Below are 17,329 nucleotides of genomic sequence, written 5' to 3' on the forward strand. Positions count from 1 at the left end.
AGGTTAAAATAGGAGGGAAAACATAAAGAGTAGATGGAACATTCCCTATCTTTGCAACGCTTTGGACCAGGATGGTCAACGTATTAGGGATAGCAGAAGAATGATTGTGTTATGAAAAAAATCTTCGTTGAAAAAGTTGATGACTAGGACGTTGAGTAAGGATGTCAAGAAAAGATTTGTGGACATTTAGAGAGTGGTTTGGTCCGGTGCGGAAACATGGCTGCTGAGGTTGGATGATAGGCGCATATTGAAGGCTTTTGATATGTGGATTAGGAGAAGGATGGAAAAGGTGAAATGAATGGAAAGAAAACTAGTGGAGAAGTACTAGTCCTGGCCGGGGTGGAGAGGTAGTTGGGATACATTCAATAAAGACAGGAAAGATGGATACAGAGCATTTTGATTGGCGATTGAAGGCTGTAGACTTATAGAGGGGAGCACGTTAGGTATGCGAGGTAAGGGGAGGAAAAGGATAGGCATGTTAGACAGAATGAAGGAAGATAGAAAATACTCAGAATTAGAGAACAATATAATGTAGAGTGGAGTGTAATTTTGTGTCTTGTTAGAAGAAGCTAAGAAATGGAGCGATCTTACACGGTAAAAAAACACGGTAGACTTACAAGGTAGACTACCAATTATAATTTAAGTCAAACGGCTGGTTGTGGCTTTTCTTCACTATTACAAGTAATTGGTGCGCTCGATGAATTTCTTCAGCAGTCAAATATTTGACCTTAGACTAATTAACAAACAATTTTAAAACGATCAGCTTTCTTTCAAATACGTAGGAATGACGTTCGGTGCGGGTCCTTTTTCCTAGATGGGTCTCCTAATACATGAGTTCGTAAGAAGTAATTACTCGTAAATGGCTCCGCACCATTCTGCGTAGAAAATTCGCAAGCATTCATGTTTATGATTTTTTTCGTTCATTTTTAGTTAACCTCTAGAATAAAATTGCAATAAAGTTGAAAAATCTCATGCATAAAAATGTGAATGCATGAAGCTCTTACGCCATATGAAAAATTTAGATTCGAACATTGCGAATTTTCACCTGGTCAAAATCCAATTTCTTTTCAAAATAGGTCATCCTCAGAGTGCATTTTCAAGAATGCGAGAAGTATTTGATTCTGTGAGTCAAGTGGAATCTTTTCTGAATTGGTTCAGAAAATTTTTCAATTACTTAAAAGGTAACCTGGCTTGATTATGACTTTGAAACAAACAAGCTGCATAATATTTGGATTTCAACCAAATAAAAATAATCCACGGATATAACTAAAGAAATGACTGCAAATATAAGGCACATTCATAATAAACATTTTTCATTTGCAATGTCAACTCTTAGCTATTATATTTAGAGATAAAACTTTAATCAATGTCTCAAGAATTACTCGATGCATCGTAAGTAACTTAAGTAACTACAGTGGTTCATGCTAGTATTATCAGAATAGCTATTCTCCCCAGACATATTATCTAAAGAGTTATAAAAAGAATGAATTCCACATAAACCACTTCACCTGTGAGATCTAGCAGCCGTAGTTTCTGAAGATATCGCAGAGCTCTTGACGGCACGGACACCAATCTGTCGTAGCGAAGAGCTAACTCCCAGAGAGATCTTTCCAATCCGGAGAAAGCGTCGTCTGGCAAGTCGGCCATTGGGTTTTCGCTTACCTCGAGTCGGTACAGACCTGATGGAAAAAAGGATAAATGTTTACAGATTACATTATAGCCAGGTCCTACTGTCCATCTATTTTTATTTTCAACCATAAGTTAACGACTTGGTGTTTAGTACGGAAAAACAGAAAGAGTCATTGGAGTACTACCTTACTTACTGAATTATTAGAAAAAACTGACAAATAACTAAAACTGTAAACTTTTGGGAATAATCTAATATTGAAGTTATCTGGTAGGATAAGAACTTGAGCGAAATACAATTCCATGTGAAAATAGTAATGAATCATTTCTTCGTCATAAAATTGTGACTACAGCTAGATTATTAAATGTAAATAAGCACCGTTCTTTGGTTTAATTATGGAGAATGAACTGTACCAATACAATAAAATATTAATCTCATTTCGTTATTCAGTTAGATCTTGCTCTAATCATTCTGATTAAATTAGTAGGAATTAATATCCGTCATTCTTTGATGAATCCTTGCTTTAGTCGAAGAAGCCTAAGCCTCCGTGTAATGACTCGAGTACTGGCATTAAGGTAAATGACTATTGTTGAAATTCGAGTATTGAAGACATTGACTTTAGTTTCCAGTCAACACTGGAAACTTAAGTTAATATTAAGTCAAGTTAGTTAACACCCCTTTCCATTGTGTCCCACCAGCAGCGTATGATGCAAGACTAGACGGCGCCCATGGTCCCTGGCCCACTAACCCGTTCCGTGCAGGAAGTACGGCTCCAGCTGTCGGAGGTCATTCCTCTGCAGGTGCAGCATGAACACCCGCGACTCGTTGATGGCCGGCGGCACCCTTGGGAGCGGAACGTCCCGGCAGAGGACGATGCCCAGGTCGGGGACCGCCTTGGAGCAGCTGCAGAGCGGGTTGAAGTAGCACGGAGGGTACGAGACGGACGTGACGGCGGCCGCCGACGAGGAGGACGAGGAGGAGGAAGAGGAGGACCCCGGAGCGGAGAGCGGGGCGGTGGCCGAGGAGACCTGTGAGTAGGGAGGTCCTCCGCCGGCGGGGGCCACCGCGGGAAGTGGTGGCTTGTACGCCGAGTACGCAGCTGGGCTAAGGACCACATCCCTGGCGCCAGACATGGCTGCCCATGTCATGAGCAGCACGGCGACGATTAGGATTGTGTATCCTAGCCGGACCACGAACATCTGAAGGTAAAAGGGTTGTGTCAGCAGGATATTAAGAATAGACGTGGAGGATAATGCTCAAAAATCCCGAAAGATGGCTGAATAGCTTGAAACTAGGTCACCAAAATCAAATTTAATACCCTTTAAAAACGATATTCGAGAATCGTTTCGCAGGGTCGATAAATTAATTTAAGAAGGATAGAATGGACTACGCTCTCAAAAGTCTACCTCTTACCCTGAAAGCCTCCACCAGGGCGTGTGGTAGTGGTAGTATACCAATTGACTGGAGGAGGGAGTTCAGTAAAGAGGAATTTCATTACCCATTTGAGAGCCGGAATGACTGCCATTACACTTGCAATGTTTTACAGATTGCGCCTGATTTTTGCAAATTAATAAATTCGACCGCATTTATGCCGAGTATGCTATTTTTTTATTTTGATAAAATTTGGCTTGATTAACAAATATTTGAAGAGATAGGTGACCATTCCGCCCTTACGCTTTTGTAATTCAGAAGAAAACAAAAAAAATTGATCCTCCCCAACCAGCAGTGGACACTGGTACCGATGCGTGATTCTAAGCGGTCACATCTGGGGCTACGAATGGAAAAGGTGACCTGAATCTCGCTCTCTGCCGCGGCAGAACGGGGATTTTTGTTCAGCCGATGCTTCACGCGTAATCCTGTGAGAGAGTTTTTCATTCCATGTCGCGTTATCTTGCGCCACGTTTGTGAATTCAGTTACTACATTATAAGTAATGTGACTCCACGGCTAAGGTGTTACTTGTCAGTTAATTACCGTATCAGACCGCATGGAAGGTTTTGTTCGGAGATCACGAGCACCGGAACGCGTTATGACGATGCAAGTACAAGAAGGGAGGGGATAAGGATTTTAGATGAGAACTTCACGTCACGGTATTAAATAAGGAAAGCTGCTCTTACAAATTAGTGATGACGATTAGAAATAGAATTCCCTTCATCACCCGGATTTATTTTATAATTTAGTGCAACACATCGGAATCTCTCATTTAATGCCATAAAAGGTAAAATGCACATATTTTCTTTTTTTATGAGTCGTTCTTCATTATGTGAAATCCTTTTTCTCTGGCGCTGCATGGCTATCTGTTTCCCTTCAAATTTATTTGTTTGACGGCTTTTTTACCTTGAGATTCTTATTTTACGCAAAAAATACATGCGGATCTTCATGTGTAAATAAACATTAAAAATCTCTAGAGTACTCGGCTCAAATTTATGGTACTTCATGAATTTTAAAGAATAAAAACGTTGTAATATCCACTGAATTTCAATTGAAATTCAGTGGAACTTACAGTTTTTTTTATGACAAAAAGTCTGTCGCTAAGCTATGGAATTTGGGTTAGTCGGCTTTCAAGCAGTTTTTCCTCGTTTCGGGAATATTCGTCTGCAAACTGTGCTACCGAATGGGGCAACCACGCTTCTCCTTCCCCATGAGTTTTCCCGCTTCCCGGTTACTCCCCCTTCCCCCATTCCTTCATCCTCCCACTTTACCCCTTCCTCTCACGAAATATCCTTCCCTTTCTTCTTCTCCCTCCTTCCCTGAATCACATTCCCTCGGCCAACCGTCCCCCCTCCACTCTCCCTCGTTAACAAGATCAAAGAAGCCCTCCAAACGATTCATAGCGATAGATCGATTATTCAGAGGTATTCCGATTCGCGCATTGCTCTAAACATGTTGCCAAAGTTAGGAATTCTCCAATAAGTATCTAACTTGACTTTCAATTATGATATCAGTTTTTATCTGATACCCAATTTACTCATTTACAGTGAGAGTTCTCCTACTCTTTAAGATGCCATATAAAAAAGTACGTTAAAGTCCATGAGGGTTCCAAACTAAAAACAGACAGCGTTGATAGTATGATAAATACGATGAATGATGATGACGTACGGTAAATAGGATGAAAATAATACAATAAAAAAGAAAAACCAAATAAAAGTGTTTTAGAATCGTTTAAAAATTCTTATTGTTGAATGATACTGAATTATTGATTATTTTTTCTCAATTAATTTATTCTTTCGTGTTAGGTTGTCGCACAGACTTTTAAAAGTTCTTGGAATTCCTCCGTGGAAAAACTGAAGAAATTATTGTTCTGGGTATTGCCTTAAAGTGGTGCAGTTTAAAGAGGAAGTCAATGTGATCCATTCTGGGAATGAACGATAATTAAAGAAATTTCAACTTGGTTAAGAGTTACCCCATTCAATGAATTTTACGAATAAAATGAAATTAACGGTCATTATGAACTTAAACATAATCTCACTGTGACTTAATTTCAGAAAGTTAACCTTTTGCAAATTTTGTCGAGTGTCTATTTCGTAGATATTTTACCGAAGTTTTTTCTGTCTGCCCAATATTTGAGGTATTATCACGAAATAAGAACTCAAACCATAAAGCTCTAGTACTAAATGCTTACTGGGTGAACGAAAAGAGCCCTATTTTTTGGAAAATAGGATTCTTTTAGGACATAAAATGCGGGAGAGACGCGGAGGTTCCGCGGTTCCGCGGACCTCGAGGTTCCGCGAAGTACGTAGTTGAATATCGAAGATATCCTTGAGTGCTATCCACCCGCAAGCTAATTCCTTCACGAGTTTCAAAGTGCACGTAAAAATCCTGGCTTTAATGTTTTCTCTTCCCAACATCTTCACATACAGGGTGCGGCAACATAACTTCCTCTTTTCAAACCCAAAATGCTTTCAAAAATGCTGACTCCAAATGCTGAACGCAGACATGAAATGAAGGATATTTCCCACAATTAAACTTAAAACTTTGATCAAAGGCATAAGTAATCTGTCTTTAAAAGTGAAAATACCGTTTCTACGTACGCCAAGGATTACAACAAAAATCTTTTCCTAATACATCTATGGGCACTCCATCACCTATTTCCTAGCCTGGTTCCACAATCAACTTCAACGCATTAATATTTTTTACACTAAATGGATACAAATGAACGTTACTCAATGGATCTAGTTGTGGTGCATAATTCGCTTAGACAATACAACGTTACATCTAGCAGGAAGGACTCAACTCTTTTCTTTTAGAACCAAAATTTTTCTTGGTGAAGTTTTGTCATTTTGACGGTACGAAATATTAAATGGCGACCGGTGTCCCATCGGCGAAACAATTGGCATTACAAAGAATTTTGCGGAATATTAGTAATTTTCCTTTTCAATTCCCATTTAAAAAGTGGAGATAAACTCTTGGTGTTTGAGTTCATGTAAGCCTCTGATTCCTCAAATAATATCTTTATTTTTCTTATTGTGAAAATGAAGGCTAAAAAATACATTCGAGATAATACTGTATGTAAACATTAAAATGAATTTAATGGTCTCATTCTCAAATTCACGAACGTTGAAGATCAATGAATTAGCAAGTTTATATATTATCGTGATAAATTAATTTTGGTATTACCGGTTTTGACGCATAGGCGACATCATCAGGAAAACATTTTTATAACATGACGGGGAAATTATATACCATGCCCGATGGTATAGTATACCATCGGAAATAGTAGAAAATGTCCCGGCCATGATATTAAGAGTTGAGCCTGATGATGTCGCCTATGCCTCGAAACTGGTTATACGGAAATAATTTTTTTGTGAGAATATACGTACAAAGTTTACTCATTCAGTTACATCTTAAAATGTCGTACGTAGCCATATCCTAAAAGCACTGGACCTTCTGAGATTAAATTGGAGTAGCAGTGGATCGTATCACAGAAAATCTTGATTGCTCCAGTGTTTTTTAATTAGACCAAAAGTACCGTAAATGACATATTATTACGTATTTGGTATTAATATCTACCCAATTTATCTCTTTACGTTATTACCTCCATTTCAGTCACGATAAAATCAAGGTTTTATGCATAGATATTCTCAAAATATTTCGTCGGTGATATGAACTGCTCCCGCCCTAGCGCTAAGGTTATTGGGACTGCCAAATGACGGAATTAACTTTAAATGTCTAAAAGCCAGTGTTGGGACTGATTGGCGCAAAACCACGCCCCCAAATCACGTAATTAAATAAAAAAACACGTATAGAGTCCCATGAGTTCATTGTTGTGATACTTACGATTATTGGTTGAGCAGAATGGCTCTCTAAGTGCTGCAAAATGGTGAATTAATGACGAGAGGTGCAACATTTAAGGTTTTAAAATGTATACGGTCTTTTTTATTGATTATCAGTTAGATACAGGAATCTAACAAAATATTATATGTATGCCTTTAAAGTTCTTTTTCCACAGTTACTCACGTCCCAAAGTTGAGTTTATTTATGATAATGAAATCCGGCATTCCTCTGGATTAGAGTTTTGCCGATGATGATTAACGGGAATAGAAGGACAGTACTCCTTATACGAGGGTAAGGTGAAAAGTTCTCGGTTTGGCAATGAAAGACAGCGATTTTCCGTTAATTATTATTTTAATTTTATACATAATGTCTCTCGACTTCAACACACTTGGTCCAGCGTTTCCCCAGCACCAGTATTCCTTCCCGGTAGTGGGATTCTGGAAGGCTGTGAAAATATCCATCTACGGCCCTCTCAAATTCTTCATTGGACGCGAAGCGCTTCCCAGAAACAAATTTCTTTAAGTTTGGAAACATATGGAAGTCTATGCCGAATCAGGATAAACGGGGGGATGGCTGAACAAATCGTGCCCCGATTCCCGTAATTTTCCCATCCCACCTTTGTGAGCTGGTGACAGTAGGTTGTCCCGGGGAAAACTGATTTTTTTCTTCTTCAAGCCTCTTCTCGCGAATTTTGGTATCCAGGCGGCCGAGAAGGTTGGAGTTAAATTCGCCAGAAATTGTTCTGCCTTTTTCAAGGTAATCAATTAATACTTGAGAGCGCAAGTTGAAACTTGTCGTAAGAACTAATGACATGTGCACCCAGGCAAAAATCATGTATTTTCGCTGATTGGAATGCATTCTCTGTGTCAGGCCGAGATGTTTTCACTTTCCTCTCGTAGATCCGGGATAGCCAAAGAGTCTCACTTATTCTGTCGCGCTGTTAACTTACACAGTATTTCTTTTAGAAATGTCTCATTTTGTAATTTTCAAAAACATTTAAGTTTTGGATGGCTGAAACGCTCCGCTCTGGCCGCATAACACCAGAAGGACAGCATTATACCGATTTCGTAAATGTATTCATTGATATATTCAGGCCACTAAATTCATGCCATTGCATTGAATTTATTGATTCAGTCGGCAGACAAAAGTACAAGAACTATAATGAGTTCTGGAGCTAGCATTAGGACATTACTACTCTAGAAGGGGTTGACGATATTGTTCCAAGTTGATAATTGAATTATGGGACGACATTTTATCATTCATTATTTCTTTTTTTCGATCTAATTTATGATCTACTATGCTCGCAAATTATTTGAGTTGCTACAGAAATATTAGTTTCCACCGAGCTTTATGTTTTAAAATTCATCAAATTTTAACCTATAAATAGTATTCATTGTTTTCAATATGTCAGGCCCTTTCAAATAGAGGGAATCCCAGGTTCCAGAGATAAAATGATATAAAATTAATTTTTTTAAATAATCAGCATGTACATGCAAAATCCGTAGCTCCAAACCTTGAATTCGTCGAAAATTATAATGAACACCTTAGACATACAGTCATTAACATGCGGTAATGTATGATGAACACTGAATACAGGTGCCAGTTGCCTAATGGTAACAGTATGTAACTGAAGTGCTCCAGGTCGCAGCATGTACGTACATTAACCTTAGCTTTAGTATCTTCACATTATCCACCACTAATGTTTATGTCTCAAAATTAGCGTTTTATTATTCAGTGACTCTCAATAATTGTTTAATTTGACATTGTCTCAGGAAGGTAATTTACAGATGCGATCAAAGGCGAAAATTCAAAGATATTTGTCGAGTATTGTGAATATTATTATCATAATTTATTCCATAACTTTTAACGAAGCTTATTAGTCTCGCTCCCCCTGCATTTTTGAACTGATATGTTGCCAATTCTGGGCCTTTCGCTCCTCCGCCACTCCAGATGGACTGAAAAACCCGTTCAGTCACGTTGCAGACGACGGTACACTACATTTCTGTTTTAAGGCTTGCCTGCATCAATGGAAAAGGGATTTTTGTGGTGACTGGCTGCCGCCGTAAACCACTTTCGAATCCTTTCTTTGGCTTTGGCTGCTGCGAAGTAAATGGATTTGAGATCGCTCCGCGGCGAAGAGACATTATTCAATAGTCTTCTTAACGAACGGTAGTCGGTCCGTTCTTCGATATAATATCGTAAACAAAACGATATGCGAGATGTATACCTTCGCATATAATACACCTATGCCACAGAACACATCTGAGCCAATACGCTAATGTAAATACACGTATATAGCTATTTTTATGCTTTAAATGACTGAATTTCTTGAGCAGAACAGTTGTAGAAAACATTTCTACTCTATTTACTTGTTTTCGATCAGGTACGTTTTTACGTTCGTTGTTGCAAATATTGCTTATCATAGCCTAGTTCGCCCAATAAATGATATAGTATTCCGATTAATCTTTTTAAAGCATATTCCTCCATGAAATCTATCATTTCATAATTTACTATCAAAATCCATACGATCCCATCCAAATACCATACAATCTATTATCAAAAAGGCTAAGTTAAAAGTAATCGTCGCTGATCCGAAAATAACTCTTCCTGAGTTTGGTTTCTAAAATACGTTTCTCGTACCTCCCATGAAAACTGTAATTTGTCAGTTTTTGCCTTGCCGTGTTACAAAGAACTGCTGCGACGTCGAACAACTTTCATTTTCAAGATTTACTCTTTACTTTTTTCTGTCGACGCTCCTCAGAATATTCACCAGAATTTACATTCGTCCATTGAACATTGAATTCCATCCACCCACGAGCCTCTCTCCTGCAGTCTTCTGTTTAATTTGTCTTCTGTTGTTTCAGTACTCTCCATTCACATTACATACCCAGCTACTTCAATGTCCTAACTTCTTTAACCTACATATCAAATTATTTTAAATATGTTTCACTTCCCTTGTGTCATAATATCTTAATCCATCTTCTTCGCTTGTTCGCTGATCTCCATGGGAGTTGAATACGAGTAAATGTACGAGTAATATGCAAAATTATTTGATAGTGAAAGCTTAAGTACTCACTAGAAACTCCTATTCTTTTTCGAGTTTCCTTTTTTTTCCTTTCGAAATTCCATTCTTTCGATGACTGGGTCAGGTGATTACAAAATTTAACCTTACAACGAGTATAACTGAAAGTAAATTCTTTCATTGGGGCTTCTAGTAAGGTAAGCGGCCTGTTAGATTGTTACCTCAAGACTCCAATAATATACGAGTAATCAAGAGCAATGTATTTGATTGTATTAACCCCGGATTAAACGATATCAAATACGCTTTTTCACTACCGCTGTTTTCTATGCATATTTCTAGCTTTCTTTTTATGAATGAGAAACTAATAATACACACAGCAAAAATGTTTCTCCAGTAGTGGTATCATGTAAAGTTAGATTTATGATATTGAATATATTTATATTTTTCCCCTAACTGACGTAATGTCCTCAAGTGGTAAAATAAATTCGATTCACTCACAAATTTCTTTCTGACAAAATAAATGCACACCCACATATTAATTGTAATTCTTTGAACCCTTTTTAAATCAAATTTTCCTTGAATGGAAAAGATTTCAGGAGTCTAACTGTGGGTTGGGTTACAAATTAAAGCATAGATCGAGACCGAATTACGTTTCTGTATCCTTTAATCACTGAGGGTATCGAAACGTAAATAATGGATAGTATTATTAAGTGAGTATTGGATTGATCTGTTTAAAAAATAACTGAAGTCATCGTACTTTTCCCGACGTAATGTGCCAAAATATTTCGAGTAAACTCTATTCCAAATAGATTTCACTCGATTTCTGTACCACACCCTTCTTTATCTATTACTATTAAACCTGTCTAATGCCTTAGATTCAACTATTCATTATTTTTCAACTAGACGACTGCTTTTCCAAGCTTTTTCAAAGCAGTTATTGTGTATAAAGAGATCACTAGCGCCTGTGTTCTGATGAATGACTGTCGCTCTCTGTCTCGTCAGAGTATGTTATTACGATTCGGTCAGTACTTCTGTTGTAATATTTTAATCTTTATTATCTATTTACCGATAAAAAATTATTTACACCAGCAAGTTAATCCACAGGCGGGCAGTAAACGTGAATACTCTAGATGTGGACTATCTAGCCCAATAAAGTTTCGTAGATAAGTGCACTTAAAAATACGTTTTGTGTATAAGGTATCCTCAGTTTCAGGCCAAAACATTAATTTCTACTTATTATTCATTATTATTGTTAACATTAAACATTGAAGTGTTCTCTGAAATTTGATATATTCTTTATTCAAAAAGACAAAATAGAATAAATGTCCATTGCATCTATCTTATTTCTGTTATCTCTTATACGAGTATACTTCACTGATTCTCTACACTGATAATTAATATGTACAGGATTTAAGGTAGACGCTGTAACTGCCCACCTTTGTCTTTATTACTTTGGCGGTATCAAAGCGTCAATGGAAGATCTAGAAAAAACTAGTTTCTTTGATTTGAAATGTAAATTTAGCACAGTAATCAACCTGAACGTTGGTTTGATAGGTGAGAGTCCACCTAACGCGTACCAAGGCTCATCGAAATTAGAAATTCACACACCAGGGTGGGGAAGGGGGCAGTCACTATTCCCTTTTACACCTGTGTTTTCTCAGAAGGGGACTCGAAAAATCATGCAACTTGGCTGAAGCTCTATTTGGGGTGCCCATAGGCGTCACCCCAAACCGAAACCCGACCCTCCAACCAGTATTCCAGCGCTCTATCCAAATTTTAATGGACTACCACGGTCCCAAATGTGAATTTAGCATATAAAATTTCTTATGGTTGTCCAAAGGGAGGAATTATTTTATTGAGTAAGAAGTTTGTGATTGTGTAGTTTCTTTATATCAACAAAAGTGTAGGATTATCATTCGATACCTTTAATATATTGAGTCGGATAAAAGAGTCGAGGACTTATCGGCTCAATAGCACATGCCATTGGGTTCCACTGTTTAGGCTGTATTTCTGTATATTCATATCATGGTCGGGTGATCGGATATCCACTTAGGGACCGCCAGCTGGTAATTTTACGCAGTAATAAGTAAATATTAATAGCAATTCGCAAGACTCGCAAATAGTACCAAAGCGCTCTACGCTGTAAGATGAATCTCTTGGAGTCTCTTGGGCATTTCCGTAAATAAGACCGATCATCTGGTTTTCTGGATCAAAATAGTTTTCAGATTTAAAGGGAATTCCAAAGCGAAAATATATTTTGGGAACAGACGAATTAGAAGTGAACACATTAAATGAGAGATCGAGAAAAAACTTTCCTGTTTATGTTTGCGAATTTATATGCTTGTAAATTGAATCCGGTATTATCTCTGAAAATACGCATCATAAAACACTTGTCATTGTCCCTCCGTATTTGTTACTTTTCTCAACGAACACAAGTGTTGCAATGAAAATCCACTTTCGCCGGGAACAAGGAAATCACATCAATTTAACAAGTGAAATATGAATTCTACTAAACCAAAAGGAATGTTTTTGTTCGTAATCTAATGGCTTGAGCTGCAGTATTGTCTCTTTTTCTAGCCAGTCTATTCTCAATTCGTGATCGTATGCCCCTCATCATATCTCCGGTGTTCTTAGAAAAAGTTCTATTGATAAAATCCAGTTGCAGGTTATGCGCGACTGGACTTCATTTCACCATAACTTTTCTAGGTAACCTCTGATGCCAAACTAGCTAAGAGTATTATTCCTTACATGCCGAAGAGAATTCCAGTTTCAGGAGAATTACTAAATTAAAGGAATTTGTCGAAGTCAACGATTCTTTAGTTACACTTATTATACCAACTTCTTTACGCAATGATATTAATAATAACCTCACTTTCTGACTTAAATGTCTAAATATCTTAAAATTCTCAGGCATTTTCATATCGCAAGATGATGTGTTTAAGATATTCCAACCGGGCGACATCTTTTGATACCTGCTTAATCAAAATTGAATTATGACAATATCAGAGCACAAGAACTGGCGAACTGGTAATTGAAGCACCTCAAATTTAGTGCTCTCCAGCGCACTGCTACCCAGATTAACCAGGTCATATGGGATAATTCCTTTCGACGAAACTGTACATTACCGCGTACTTTTGCTTCGAATATTTTTTCTGCAGGCTGTTAAAAGATAAATTAAATATTTCATATTTACTGGTTTCCGCTTCTTACACAGTGGAATGTTCTTTGAAATTACAATGCATTATCAATTAAAGTGAACTTTTTGCGCAATATCAGTTGATTCCTAATCAATGATTTTTCAATTCTCTTTTTGCCGTATTTGATGTGCTTTCGCCATTAATAATGAAATCATAACGACGGGTGGAAGCTCCAAAGTACTTATCACTCGATTTGCGTATTTAATTTACTTGTAAAATATCCGATGACTTAATTGCACATTTTTGTTTTTAAATGCATATCAAATTAAGTAATCTGTTGAGTGTAATTCCCCGGCTTGCTTATCCTTGTTCGAAGGTACCTGAGAGGTTAGAGGTTGACGACATTCATAATAATTTCTTATATCCAGAAAATACTCAACAAAAGGATAAACAATGGAAAATTGCAAGCGTAAAATATGATCGCATAGCCTTTTTAAATCATTGGTCTATTAATATTCCAGTAAATCTAACTCCGGCAAAAATGGTGTATAGGGACTTGGCATAGATATAGTGGTATAAGTTTGGTAACACCGGTATCCACTAACACTTAGGGTGGGGATAGGGACAAAATAAAATTTACGTATTTCCAAACCCTCCTGCCATTTTGGTAGATTTGCTGCTAAAATTACGTGAAGAGATTATTGCTGCGTGTGGGATATGTCTTTACCGACTCGTATGATTGTGAAGTATGATATTACTAAAATGAAGCATACTAGACAGTATTTCATCTGGGAGGAGTGATTGTAGTGGATAGATTTATGTAAAGACTCGAGATTCACCTTGCAACAGAAATAGGCCCAGAAATGTCCCTTGATAGCACGGTAACGCTAGGAATTCGCGCAGAAAGTTCTGCTTTCTCTTTGAGAATACCTACGATCAGACTTGAACGATAAGCGAATGAGGCATGAATTAGGGTGATTGGAGGAGATAACTATATGGACCCCCGGTATGACTACCAATATTCATCATTGCTGGTCAGTCGAAGTGACGAGTCCTCTAAAAACAAGAACAGCATTATGTGATAAGATGACGGAATAATTTTAATCTTAACTTTTCCCTTCATGACTAATGCTGTGCAAAAATATTTCCAAGTGCACTTGGTGGAAGGAGTAAATTTCAAAATTCTCTGCATAAGGCTAACAGTCTCTTTGTGTCGCCTCACAATTATTTTTATTGTTCCTTTTGGAACAATAATTTTTCCCTTGTATATGAAATCGATCGGATATGGATGAAATATGAAATGCATCGATCTTACCGTATTGATTCGCCTCTTTTAGGCTTTTCGTGTGGTTTTTCTCCGGAACAACCGCGCCAATGTTCCCCAAATTAAAACGTACGCATTCGAATTTTATTTACGTAAATATACCACAAGAAAAGAAATATATATTTTCTACTTGTTCCTCTTATTTTCATTCGAAGTAGCTCCGGAAGTGAAGACTTCGGAAGAGTTGTCACGGCGTGCCGAAAAATACTTCTTTACCTGAAAGATTCCCTGTGCTGAAATACGGATCAAAGTTGGACGCGCAAGGGTTTCACGTTCGCATAGTTTTTCAGTTTTTCCACTGATGACAGTGTCAAAATTATTATCGCGTCAGAAAGGAAATAGGTATACTTCACTAATCACATCCGGGAGTTGTAAAATGGTGCCACTAGCCATCCATAATTGACGCCCTGCTGTTTTCGGGAATTCTCACCCCCCTTCCCCAACACTCAGATCAAACCCCCACTTGTTGGGGTAAATCCGGTTAAAAACCTAAGCCCTTCTAAATAATTTAAAATGAACTCCTCACCTTAGTGCAATTCACTTAATTTTTTTTTGTTCTAGCGTTAAGGGACCTGTAAGTTATTTTTGTGTCGTTCAATAGAAGGAGCAACTTTAACCCAATTATGCTCCGTTAGAGATTCACTTGCACAAAAATTGTAATATTAATTTCAAGGCAAGTGTGCACGTGAAATTGTGCTTTAAACTTTTGGCAAAGTTAAGCTGACTTGCCGACGCACCCCACTCTCTTGTTTTCTTCGAGTCACGCTCTCTGACTGCACCTTCTGAGTTAGTGAGTGGATTGAATTGGTGCCCTCGGCCTCATGGTAAGCCGTGGTCTCTTAATTTCTCGGTGTTTCTCAGTAGTGCGACATAGTATTGCAGAAAGTGCCGTATAACATAGGCAGACATGTATTTTTTACAGGATCTAAAGGAATTTCGCGAGGTGAAAACCAATTTTCGAAATTGGGAGAATCGATATTTATATATAATTGAGAGAGAATCAATCTGAGATTATGTGTTGGATAAACCGAAAGCTCCATATTCACATACTTCTGGAGTCAGTTCATGTTTGAAAACTTAATGGATGACGTTAGCAGTTCTTAATACGGAGGGCTTTTCAATTAAAGTATTGTTATAAATGGGATAAACATAATAAATTCTGTGTTTCTGTCGGCTCGGGAAAGAGCGCTTTCTCTATTTTAAATGCCTCTTGATCCAGATACGACCATTTGCATTAAGAACCATTGACTTTGGATAATGGCTCAAGGGTAGTAATTTGGAAAATAAGTAAATATAAATGGATTTAAAACAACTTCATTTATGTAAATATCAAATATATCGACAAGTTACACAATTGAAGCTCCTTATGGCAGACTAGGATGGAGATTTCTTACGTTAGACTCTGAACAAAATGAGCGTTTCACAATATCAGTCCGATCAATAATGTCTACTGCTACGGGTGCGATATTTTAGGATCGTAATTTAAATACTGCTATCCTGGATTCCCCGTTTATTTTCCGCAGTAATATTTTACACCTGTGTGAAGATTAGATTCTCTCATGTACGCGAAAGTATTCTTTGGATCCAGTTTAAAATGTATTATATTTTTATATATGTAGGCATATAAATGTATTACCTGTTAAGCTACGTATGACATGTGCGTATTGACAAAATCAGGCAATTAAATGTATTATACCCAACGGTGAAAACACACCCTCAAATATGCTTTCAGAGAAACGAGAGACAAGGGATAGGATACACAAAGGACGAACACAAGGTTGGTGGGGCACATTGTTTCCAAACCGGGAATCGAACAACGTATCTTTTTTCCCTAGGCTTGAGCAAAGTGGGCTGTGAACGATTCAACCAGCCATTCATCATATGGTTGTACCAGCATACCTGTATAATCTCTTTTTCACTTGCTGAGAGAGGCCAATTTCGGCTAGAAAAACGATTAATACTGGAGGATATATTATTTATACACGAATAGAAAAACAAAGTAGTATCCTAAAGCAAAATTTTAAGAACTTCGGTGGAAAGAAAACACTGTGTTCCGCCTTCGGAAATCGAACTAATTGCCTTGCCTGTTACGTAACCGATTACTACCCTTGGCATAAGAGAGAATAAATCGGGTGGGGAGTGTCGATTAGTTATTTCGTTTCTCCGCTGTGACGGTGATGTAGCCGAAACTCTCCCGTCTCATCTCCGAGTGTCACGATGGGTAAAGACGTAACCCTTTCCCTCCGAATTGTGAGACGTCATTTTTGGATGCGAATAGAGTGCGTGACCTTCTCACTTGTCATGACGTAGATCGCGGAAACAACCCCCCTCATACCCCGCGCCAGGGTTCTCGCTCCCCCCGGGGGTCCGCCTCCACCCACCTTGCCGACTCTTCACTTCGTCTCCCGGGGGGACGATGCGGCGCCTCCGTTCCCGTTGTCTCAGCGATTGAAGAAGAAGAAGGTGGCGGCAAGAAACGCTCGTCTGTCCGCAGTCGCTCACTATCTGCCCGTCGTCGTCGTCTCTGATCCCGAGGACCCCTTGGACGGAGATGGAGGAGGCGGCCTATCTTCCCACCACATGCGAACGGGCGCGGTTTCCCTCTCTTCTACCGCGGCTAGGGACGGCGCGTGGGTTTTAGAAGCCCCTTATGTGTGCTCGCCCCTCACCCCCGTCCCGCTCTCCCCTCCATAGTCTTCCCTGCCCAAGGGGCTTCCCCCTTAATAGGATCGAGGTCCTCCGGGAGAGTTCGGCGGGGCTGGGTATGGGTGCGTCGCCTGCCAACCAGGAAGCGAAGTTTCGTCTCGCGACGTACACAGAAGCATTTAAGGCCTCGCCGGGGTCGGACTGGAGGGTGCGATGTCGGTGGGACGGTGGGGCGAGGGTCGCGGTCTTTTGGGGCCACTCCCCTCTCCGGCCGGGTGTGGGTGGTTGTAGGTGTGGAGAT

The 17,329-nt window shown here is 38.8% G+C and overlaps 1 protein-coding gene across 2 annotated transcripts in view; it reads right to left on the minus strand.

The window, feature by feature from the left end:
* The window catches only part of chp (leucine rich repeat containing G protein-coupled receptor chaoptin), a 39,621-nt gene extending 22,618 nt beyond the window's left edge, over positions 1–17,003 (minus strand). For both annotated transcript variants that reach the window (XM_071588645.1, XM_071588644.1), the window contains exons 1-3: positions 16,764–17,003; positions 2,376–2,826; positions 1,509–1,679 (exon numbers count right to left, since the gene is read on the minus strand). In XM_071588645.1, the coding sequence (XP_071444746.1) occupies positions 1,509–1,679; positions 2,376–2,826 (622 nt within the window). In that variant the 5' untranslated portion in view covers positions 16,764–17,003. The remainder of the gene's footprint in view (positions 1–1,508; positions 1,680–2,375; positions 2,827–16,763) is intronic.
* Between the last annotated feature and the right edge of the window lie 326 nt (positions 17,004–17,329).

The sequence above is a fragment of the Hetaerina americana genome, unplaced genomic scaffold, assembly GCF_022747635.1.
Source record: "Hetaerina americana unplaced genomic scaffold, ioHetAmer1.1.p SCAF_3, whole genome shotgun sequence".
NCBI classification, from domain to species: Eukaryota; Metazoa; Arthropoda; class Insecta; order Odonata; family Calopterygidae; genus Hetaerina; species Hetaerina americana.